Source organism: Ustilago hordei (genome assembly GCF_900519145.1).
Source record: "Ustilago hordei strain Uho2 genome assembly, contig: UHO2_contig_24, whole genome shotgun sequence".
NCBI classification, from domain to species: Eukaryota; Fungi; Basidiomycota; class Ustilaginomycetes; order Ustilaginales; family Ustilaginaceae; genus Ustilago; species Ustilago hordei.
The window spans coordinates 232,363-242,491 of record NW_024545283.1 but is presented as its reverse complement, the minus strand read 5'-3'; the positions used below and the strand labels follow the sequence as shown (position 1 = coordinate 242,491).

At 51.8% G+C, this 10,129-nt stretch overlaps 5 protein-coding genes across 5 annotated transcripts; 3 read left to right on the top strand and 2 right to left on the bottom strand.

Moving 5' to 3' along the window:
* Window positions 1-13: 13 nt before the first annotated feature.
* UHO2_07178 (uncharacterized protein) lies at window positions 14-2,296 on the bottom strand (the record flags this gene model as incomplete). The annotated part of the gene is made up of 1 exon (XM_041558980.1): window positions 14-2,296. One exon carries the CDS (start codon window positions 2,294-2,296, stop codon window positions 14-16), a length of 2,283 nt encoding a protein of 760 aa, XP_041414914.1.
* A 615-nt stretch (window positions 2,297-2,911) lies between these two features.
* On the top strand, window positions 2,912-4,173 carry UHO2_07177 (putative potassium channel beta subunit protein; the record flags this gene model as incomplete). The annotated part of the gene is made up of 3 exons (XM_041558979.1): window positions 2,912-3,211; window positions 3,318-3,920; window positions 4,015-4,173. The coding sequence occupies 3 exons, from the start codon at window positions 2,912-2,914 to the stop codon at window positions 4,171-4,173; spliced, it is 1,062 nt and encodes a 353-aa protein (XP_041414913.1).
* A 1,745-nt stretch (window positions 4,174-5,918) lies between these two features.
* UHO2_07176 (uncharacterized protein) lies at window positions 5,919-7,349 on the top strand (the record flags this gene model as incomplete). Its single annotated transcript, XM_041558978.1, has 1 exon — window positions 5,919-7,349. One exon carries the CDS (start codon window positions 5,919-5,921, stop codon window positions 7,347-7,349), a length of 1,431 nt encoding a protein of 476 aa, XP_041414912.1.
* A 505-nt stretch (window positions 7,350-7,854) lies between these two features.
* UHO2_07175 (putative YMC1 - Protein of the mitochondrial carrier family (MCF)) lies at window positions 7,855-8,775 on the bottom strand (the record flags this gene model as incomplete). Its single annotated transcript, XM_041558977.1, has 1 exon — window positions 7,855-8,775. The coding sequence occupies one exon, from the start codon at window positions 8,773-8,775 to the stop codon at window positions 7,855-7,857; it is 921 nt and encodes a 306-aa protein (XP_041414911.1).
* Window positions 8,776-9,159: 384 nt separating this feature from the next.
* Window positions 9,160-10,127, top strand: UHO2_07174 (uncharacterized protein; the record flags this gene model as incomplete). The annotated part of the gene is made up of 2 exons (XM_041558976.1): window positions 9,160-9,381; window positions 9,474-10,127. The coding sequence occupies 2 exons, from the start codon at window positions 9,160-9,162 to the stop codon at window positions 10,125-10,127; spliced, it is 876 nt and encodes a 291-aa protein (XP_041414910.1).
* Between the last annotated feature and the right edge of the window lie 2 nt (window positions 10,128-10,129).

Sequence of the window (10,129 nt, the reverse complement as noted above, 5' to 3'; positions counted from 1 at the left end):
CATATTTGGCCGATCAATAAACCCATACAGTGCGAAAGACTCCGAACTGATCCTTTCTGGACTCGACTCTCAACTTTTCCAAACCACCCTCCCCTTCCACCGGTCCAGAAGAGGAGGAGGCAAGCGTAGAACACCGATCCCTGATCCAACCCAGACACAACTCGTTTGTGTCTTCAAGCACTTTTCCTCCCTCACAACTCTCCCTTTCATCAGCTTTCAATGGGGATAGGACCCAACGATCGATAGCGATCGGCTTGCCGCCTTTCTTCGACTTCGAGAGTGAGGATGGTAGCCAGCTATCTTTCCCCCCTTGCTGTTTCTGCCGGGTTTCAGGTCTACCGATCCCAATTCGAATCCGACTCAATTTCAGTCCATCCCCTTCTCCTCCTTTAGAGTGAGATGGTTGATCAGGTATGTTGAGCCGAGAAATAATGTCTCGAATACCATTATGACCTCTTGCACTACCCGAGTCTTTTCGTTTTACTTCGCCAAATGCTAGATCGAGCTCGTCTTGAAGGATGAGGATGTCGTTTTCTATTCTCCAAACTTGTTGTGAGGGTTCCGATGAGGAAGAGGAGGAGGGGTATTGGGGGTGATGGTGGGTGAGGAAGTTCTTCAGGCCTTGGCCGGAGAGGTTCATTGGTTGAGATGGTTTATAGAACAACGCTTCCACACAGTAGATCGTAGGGGGAGGAACGGCGGGATTTGAGGGTTGGTAGAGAAAAGCGGGCGAGGAAGGAATTAAAAGCTGAAGAGAAGCACTCCAACCGCCACTCTGATCTTTCTTCAGACTCGTCGCCACATCTTGCTCCGCCTCTAGATCAAATCCTTCGTTAAGGCCTTCAATAGGAAGCAATTTCGGCACCGAGTCCGCCCAGTCTCTGCACTGATTCACATCAACTTTACCATTTTCCAGCGCCTCCAACCTCAATTCCTCAAGTTGGTCCCTGACCTCCCGCAACTTCGCCCTCATCGTCCTATCTTGCGCAATCACCCTCTCCAGCAAAGGCTCCAACACCACCTGCCCAATACTATGCCTAGTCAACGGATGTGTTGTTGCATTGCCCACACCTACAACCACCAATGGATGTCCCTCTATCCGCTTGATGGTTGGTAATCGATGTTTGGGAGGTTGAAGCTCATAGTGTAGCTTTTCGACTGGTTTTTGTTGTCCCTTGCCGTATTCGGCTACCAGGTGAGGAAGAGGCGGGGAGCGAGTGGAGAAGGAGGATCGATAGAGGAGGATTGCTAGGCGTGAGTGGAATGCTAAACCTGCTCTGTCTAGGTATGCTTCTCTAGTCTTGGTTTCGTCGGTGGTCGTGGTGCGTGATGGAGGATCAGAATTGAAGGTGGGGCCAGTGGAGGTTGGGATAGAACGTTCGCCAATGAGCGCAGCCGGATCTTCATGCAACTTGACTTCGGGTGAAAGGTTGCTCCATTCACGTTGTGGAACATAGGGTGGATTGGAGAGTATCAGGTCGAATGGGCCACCTGCTAGCTCTGCCAGCTTATCCATTGATGCATCATCGAAGATGTCCGCTTCTACGATGTGAAGGTTTGAGTCGGACTCATCAATCTTGAAGCCAAGCTTGACGGCGTTTTCCTGAGCGAGATCGACTGCTAGCGGAGATTTGTCGCATGCTACGACACGCCACTTTTCCTCCGATCCCAGCTTTGCCCTCAGTGCATGAGCGATGAGTAGTGCGATGCAACCGCTGCCCGTGCACAGGTCCACTACTCTGATATCCTTCCTACCCTCCCTTTCCAGGCTTTTGATGAGCTCGTTCACTACCTGTGTTGCCCAATGCTCAGTCTCTGGCCTCGGTAGTAGTACTGGCGGTCGAACGGTAAGCTCTTGAGGAAGGTTGCCGAATGGCATACTACCTAAGAGGTACGAGAGGGGAGCGTTTTCGCGTGTCATCCTCGTGCACATCTGAATGAGAGCTCTTCTGGATGCCCTGCTGAGCGATGAGGAAGACGAAGACTGGGAGAAGCGTACGTGCTGAACCGCCCATCGGATCTCAGATTTGGCGAGTGAGGTCGCTTCTAATCGGTCAGACTTGCGTGGATTTGGAGAACTGATAGAGCGAAGGCGATAGGACTTTTGCTTTCTGCGAAGGGCTCGTAAGAGGGGATCGTCGGCCGTGAAGAATCGCTCAGCGCGTTTTGAAGCCTGAGATGGCGACTGCCTGCTGCTGTAGAGGGAAGGAGAGATGTGTAGCTGCCGTGTAGTGCTAGGTAGGACGGTTCGAATGGCACTACTCGTCGAGGCGCTCTTTGTGGTTCTGGCCAGCATCTTGCTGAAATTATACAAGACTGGCTTCCTCAATGTATCGTTATGGTCTTCGGAAGGGTCGAGCCATTGCTTAGATTGTGTCGGTTAATGTTCGATGGTAGTGGCTCAGAAGAAGAACGAACCAAGACCCATCGAAAAAGTCTTTAATGAAGAAGAAAAGTGGAGGAGCCTTACTTCCGAATTCCGAGCTTAAACCAAAGCCATGCGAAGAACGGTGTTGGTCGGGCAGATGTGGGGTCGAAGTCCGTTTTTGGGGTGTTTCTTGCCAATTACAGTATTCACGGTGCAGAGGCTTCCGATCGCAGGTCGAGTGTTGTGCTGGTCCGTGCAGTTGCGTAAGAGAAGTGTGCCGCCGCATTTTCTTCACCCTTTATGTTGCTGCGTCGGCTATTACACATCTGGCTTGTTTCCGGCACGATGTGACCCGCCGTCGTGTGGCAGCGTTGGTTGCTATGCGACACTCGCTCCGAGATGAATCATTGTCGAGTGAGCGTCGTCAGCGGTTCTCTTTTCAAGTCTGGTGAGAGCCCCTGATATAAGAACCTGACCCTCATCTTCCCTCGTCTTGCCTCCTTCTCACCTCACCATAACCTCTTCCACCCCAAAATCCGTAAAATGGCCCCCACAGCTGCTAACCCCAAGGACTGCCCCGAGTATGATCCCAAGAACATGATCTTCCGTCGTCTCGGCCCCTCGGGTCTTCGAGTCTCTCTCTTCTCCCTTGGAGGCTGGCTTACCTACGGAGGCACCGTCAACTCCGATGAGACTAAGGAGATCATGAAGCTCGCTTTCGAGAACGGCATCAACACTTTCGACACCGCCGAAGTTTACTCTGCTGGTCAGTGCGAGGTCGACATGGGCAAAGCTATCCGCGATCTGAACCTCCGCCGTTCGGATCTCGTGCTTATTTCAAAGGTAAGGAACTTGCAGCCATCTTGGTTCTAAGTCGAAGTGATTGTGTAGGAAACTGACTGGCTTGCCATCCACCATCTATCTGGAACACCTCTTCCAATGACTGTAGCTGTTTTTCGGCACAGGGTCCAAAGACCCCAATGGGAAAGGACTTTCTCGTAAACATTTGATCGAGGCAGCCAACGCTAGCTTGGAGCGAGCTGGTCTACCGTACTGGGATGTGTTGATGGCTCACCGACCCGACCCTACGGTCCCTATGGAGGAGATTGTTCGCGGTTTCAACCGCCTGATCGAGAGCGACAAGTGTTTCTACTGGGGCACCTCCGAATGGTCTGCTCAGCAGATCGAGGAGGCTCATGCTGTTGCGAACCGCCTCAACTTGATCCCTCCTATCGCTGATCAATGCCAGTACAACATGTTCCACCGTGAACGCCCGGAGAAGGAGTACGACCCTCTGTACAAGTCGCACAACTACGGTACCACGATCTGGTCTCCTCTCGCTTCCGGTTTGCTCACTGGCAAGTACAATAACGGGATCCCCGAAGGCTCGCGATTCGACACGAACAAGGGCGCCTTCGACAACACCGTCAAGGAGCTTCAGACTGCTGAGGGCAAGGCTAAGATCGAGAAGGTGCAAAAGTTGACCACAATCGCCGAAGGATTGGGAGCCAAGGTGACCAACTTGGCTCTTGCTTGGTGTGCCAAGAACCCCGTAAGTGCCAAACATCTTGCAGTTGTGTGTTTGCTCTGATTGAGGTGGTGTGATGCTGACGTTTGTTCCGTTTGCTCTGAGCGCGGAATTACAGAATGTCTCTACTGTCATTTTGGGAGCTTCGAAGCCAGAACAGATTATCGAGAACCTCAAGTCGCTCGATTTGATCGAGAAGCTGACACCCGAAATCATGTCGCAGATTGACGAGATCTTGGGCAACAAACCTACTTTGCCATCTCTTTTCGGAAGGTAAATGTTGTCCTTTCTTCTTTGCCCTAGGAACGCCGGAAGGAAGACGGAAAAGGATTAAAAGAAGCGGTAGCAATTTCAACTGGTTGCTTCCAAAAGGGACTGTGAAGCTGTGATTTGTACACAAAGGAAACAAGCGGTCTGACAAGTTTGCTTCTCTACCTTCCCATCTGTCTGACACTGAACGCCTCGATTGTCTTTCACTCCGGCAAAAAGAAGCCGACAATCGTTCACTCCCAACCGAACTTCCGCAAGAAGCAAGTTGTGATGTGAGGCAATGCCCGCTCGAGCCTCTCGAAGTGAGAAGCTTCTTTCGGCAGAGATCCGAACTGTTGACAGGAAATGAAGTTGATAGCCAACACAATTGATTTCGAAAGCTAGTAGTGTTCACACGGCTGCAACTCTTAAGACGTGGGAAAGCAACTCAAATCCGTGAGCTTGATCAAGGCTTCGTCGACGGAGAAGCCGATGGCTGGAGGCGTCTTCAGTGAAGCTGGGGAGTGCTGCTCTATTATAGCTAGCAGCGGTGACAGCCACTGACGACGCATCCATCCGTCGGCTTCTCCGTCGACAAATGTGTTGAGGACTACACGAGCGATGAGCGGTAAAGCGGATAGCAATCGTTACCATTAGGAGACGACTAAGTGCAAAGCAATGCCAGGTATATATGTCTCTTCTGATGGTTAGTGTGTGCGTATGTGAATGAAGTAGCACATATGATTGCGTGCTGTCGCAATAGGGGCAAAGGGGTGTTGGCGTGGATGATGAGTACTGAGTGACGACGGTGAGCGAGGTTGGCGGACATGTTAGAGCGATGAAAAGAGGTCATGTGATTTCACTAAATGAAGGCTGCCAATTTCGAGTTTGAAGCCGCAGGAAACCTGCAAAGCGGCAAAAAAAACAAAAAAAAAAAAAAAAAAAAAGCAGCAGCAGCAGCATCATCAGGTTCCTGGCGTCCCGCTCTTGGTCAGGAATGTACAAACACTACACACTTGATTCGGATTTGACCTCGCTTCCAAGAGAACAAAATAAAGCATCCTCGGGCCACGCCCACGCCACGAATTTGACAGCTGATTTCCGCTTTCTCGCCAAACGCTGCTTGCTGCATTTTGTTCTCCGCACGCACGTACCCAGACACACACACACACACACACATAAGAAGAAGAAGATGCGAGACTGGTTTGAAGCCCACACGCATGCGCGCACGCCATTTTGTGTGGATTTCATCTCCGAGTCTAAAACTCGAGCCAGCAGAACAGCACAGCGCATGAGAGATAAGAGGGAAATGCGGCGGCGGACGAGGCGCTTATCTTTCCCCAAATTCAAAGAAAGGCGCTCGACGTACATCGAAGCGAATCAACAGCTGCTGCTGTCGTTGCAAGAAAAGTCACCGAGGGAAGGCTTGTGTGCTCGAGTGCCATATCAGCTTTGACCTCTTTCCGCTTCTTTCGCCAAAGTACAGTGAAGGGCACCACCTTGCTTCTGTCTCCGTTCTGTCGATCCGTTCATTTGGTTGTTTGCGATCCGCTCAAAGTGCCCTCGCTTCCATTCCTGTCCTCTTGCTCATCATCGTCCTTACCTTTTCTCCTGCCTTGTCCATGCTGCCATTGATCTCGCTGTCTCCTCTTGAATCCCTCAGCAGCAGCATCAAGATCCCAGCATCGGCTCTTCCGTATCAGCTCATTTCCTCTTCGAGTCTCATCAAAGTTCTCGCACCTCAGCATTCATCCTCGCAATCACATCAAAATCATGTTGCAGCCAGAAACCAGCAGCAGTATCCATGCGCTACAGTCACAACCCTCGTTGGTGCTGGTAGCGCCAATGCCCCGTCGCCCCATCGCTCTCGTAGCTCGCAGGCACCATCATCACCACGGCTCTCGTTCTCGTTCATCTCGAACCGTCTCGACCAGTCAATCCGAGGACTCCTCGAAGGACTCGGCGGCTCAGCGCTCTGCCACCTCGCCAGACTCTGAGTCTGCTGTTGGCGGCTGCTCCGCTTCATCAGTCAGGCTCGTCGGTCATCCCTATTCTCGTGCCAAGACTCCAAGCAATGCCAACGCTGGCTCAAACCCGGTCTCGCCCGCTGCTGCTAGCGGATGGCCTCTCGGCCTGGGCATCTCTCCCGTCTCTCCACCTCCTCGCTCAAGAGCTGCGTCTCGAGAGGGAATTGCCTCTTGTCCGCTTTCTCGTCTCTCTTCGCGAGAAGGCACGACCACGCTACCTTTGACTCTTGAAGCGGTCGCTGTCAGTCGCTCTCCTTCGCTCGGGCAGGTCGTCGATGATCAAGCTGCAGACGTCAGCAATGCTTCAATTGCAGATGAGCCAATGCTAGCGTCTCCGATCGCTCCTTCAACATTTGGCTTTGCCGTGCCGATGATGGACGTCGAGCGCACCCCAACGAAACGCAACAGCCGTGCTCAGCTAAGCAGCAAGCATGTTGCATCTCCCATTCAAGCTCGCTACAACACCGCCGCCGTTGACAATGACCAGGAGTCTCGATCGATGCCTACCATCGGCGCCACTTCGCCTCGTCCTGACAATGACGACAAGCGTCTTACCCTCTCGTCTACCTCTCCCTCCCATCAACGCAGTACAGCTCAGCTTCCTCAGCTTCCTCAGCTTCCTCTCTCCCCTTCTTCACCTCCTGCACCCTCTCCCATCCATGACACTGCGGCTAACAATAAGGCTCCCGCAGTGCAGGAACGCATCAAGGGCCACAACGCTACAGCCTCTGCTTCAGTGGCCCCTTCCCCTTGCTTGTCCGAGAGTCACTCTCGCAGCCCCACAGCTAGTCCTTCGCCCTGTCCTTCGCCCTCCTTCGTCACGCTCTCTGATCTGCCCAAACCTGAAGAGGAAAGCCAGCAGCAACAGCATCGTAAGATGGGCCTTCCTTTGCCTCCCATCCCCACTTCTCCCATCCCACGCAAGATGACACGCAACCCTTTCGAACGCTACATCACTGCTCGCGACGGCAACGGAATTGGGTGTTCGGGCAGCATGACTTTACATGCTAGGCTTGCACTAGCTATGGCGAACGGCGGAAAGCATGGTCATCTCGCAGTGGATGCTGGCGAGTTCGATGAGGAAATGAACACGGTCTCTCCTACTTTGCATCGTCCTGCGTTTGTTAGCGTCAACTCTAGCAACAGCGTTGGTAGCAGGATGGATATGGTTGACTGAATCCACTTTCCCTTCGCCGGTACGCTTCAACTCTTTTCGCTTCAAGTCTCGTTCTCGTTCTCGGTCTCGGCTTCGTCTCTCAGTCATGACCATGATCAACACAACTCTGCAATCTGCGAATTGCCTCGTCCCGCTCCGTCTCGTTTTTCGCATCTTCCCAACATTGTCTCGCAAATGCTTCTGTTGATCTCTGTCACGTTTTCTGCATCTTTCCCTATTCTGTTGTCACCCTTCCTCCGCCTCCTGTCTCAGTATCTCGCTTTCAAGGCTCTAGTCGTCTCTGCTGTTCCTCAGTCACCTCTACCATCGCTCCATTGCTTTATCGTGTTTTCACCGTCACGCATGTCACTTGCTTCAATCACAGCTTTCGTCTCATCTCAATTTGAATCTGCCGTCACACTTGTTTCCGTTGCATGCCTCTTGATGAGATGTCTAGTGCTTGTATTACCGTGACTAACAAAAGCTTGAACCACAAACCTACCCTCTATCCCCCTTTGTTTCTACTCTAAACATTTCGCAAGTTCCTAGCAGCAAACTCAAAAGCGACAAAGGTAGCCGCATTAGCAAATGGACTTCTAACCAACGTCGGTAACAAACCTCTGAAGAACCCTTTCACGCCATCTCCCCTATATGTCTGTTTCACACAATCCAGAAGGCCTTTATACCTCCTATCCTCCTTCCTTAGAGCATCTGTTTGTAACTTAGACTTGATAATATCAGCCGGATAAGCTGTGAGCCAGAGACCATACCCTGCCATGGCGCCGGCAAACATTGCATATGTTCCTGGCAACTGATCCCTTGTGAGATTGCAAGATTTCAGTTTATACTGGACCAGAGCTTCGTATGTTAGGAAATACATTCCCATTCCGTGAAATTCTCTTGCGAAAGTTGGCAGTTGGCCGCGATAAACACCGCTGAAGAGGCCAGCTTGAGTTGAGATCTGTCTGATGCAATCGATTGGTCCACGGTAGAGCGGAGGTGAAGGTTGAGTTTGAAGTCGAATTCGAATATGTTCCACTGGTCCAGCGACGAATGAGTTTGCTACGCCTGCGATTCCACCTGCTAGATAAAACTGACCGTAAGACAACTCTCCAGTCAAACACCCAGCATTTTTGTTACTCTGAACAAAATATCTCTTCAGAGCCTCAACAACACCGAACTGAATGCTAACACAAGCACCAACTCCCAAAAGAGGAGTCAGAGTGCCTTTGTAGAATGCAAAAGGGCCTTCATTTTTAACGATCCGCGCAGCACAATCGGCCATACCAGTGTAGGTGCCTGGAGGGGAAGTTTGAAGTCGAACTTTGAGAATGTCGAGTGGTTGACCGACTAGGACTTGAGCTATGCCGCCGATGGTGCCGGATAAAACATCTTTCTGGCCTTGAGACAGAAGTGGGTCCTTGGGGAGGGCGTTGAGTTCTGTCATTCTGCCTACCTGTCTGAGGGAGAGTGGGAGGTGGCGATGAGGCGGAAAAGGGAGGAAGATGGAGAGGTGATCTTGATAAGCGATAAGGGTCCACACATGCTTTCTTCTGAAATCCGTTCGTGTGTGGTGTGTTGACTCGGAAGCATTCTTTTGAAGATAGATGGCCGTTTTCGATTCCCGATTCCCGATTCCCGGACCAAAAGCGGCAAGGTTTTCTACGGTTAACAAGATTGGCTTGTCAACTCCACATTTATATCACTTCGTCCTTCTTCCCCGTTACCGTCGACCACCTATCACTTCTTCTCACGATACTAGGTAGCTCCACCATCGATAGCAGTGGCCAATATACCACATTGACAGAGAAAGCACAGCTTCGAAACCAAAATGACCGTCGTCCTACCCGGAGACATCATCTCCATCGCTTCCACCTCCGCCATTAAACTCGGACCTGGTCTCCTACCCACATCTTCCACCTCCTCCTCTAACACTCCCTCCCTCACAGCCATTCGAACAGGCGCACTGGGCCATATTCCCTCCTCCTCCTCCTCCATAACCAAAAAGAAAGATCCGGAGTCCGCATTTTGGGTCGAAACCAATACCTCACGCGTACGTACTCCACCCCCCTCTTCCCTCTTCCCTCTCCCCTTCCTATTCCCCTCACTAACCCTTCCTCTCTCTGTTTCTCTTTGAACTCGTAGTACGTCCCTGCACCGGGAGACCCAGTCATAGCCCAAATCACCAACCGAGGCTCCGAATCCTACACCTTAACCCTTTTCTCTTCCCATTCCGCAACCCTCCCCGCCCTCTCCTTTGAAGGCGCAACAAAACGGCATAAGCCGAACCTCCGCATTGGATCCCTTGTCTACGCGCGGATCCTTACCGCCGATCGATTCACCGAACCTGAACTCACATGTGTCAACCCTGTTACGGGCAAAAGTGACGGTTTTGGCGATTTGAAAACCACAGATGAAAGGGGCGAGAAAAACGGAGTGGCGATGCTGTTTAGAGTCACTTTGGGTTTAGCGAAGACGCTGCTGGCAGGGAAAGGCGGTAGGGGAGGAGAAGGGTTATTGAAGTTGGTGGCGGCAGTGTTTCCTTTTGAGGCGGCTGTGGGGGCTAATGGAGTCGTTTGGGTTAGAGCGAATGAGACGAGACATGTGTTGGCTCTGGGGAAGGTTTTGTATGCTGCTGAGGTGGGGGTGACACAGCATGGGTCAGAGGTGGAAGAGGAGGAGGAGGAGGAAATGGGGGAGGCCGGGGAGGGAGAGGTGGATGCAGAGAGAGTGATTAGGAACAGAGCTAGTGGGATGGATGCTAAGCGTGTACGTGCTATTGTTAGCGAGCATTTGTAGAC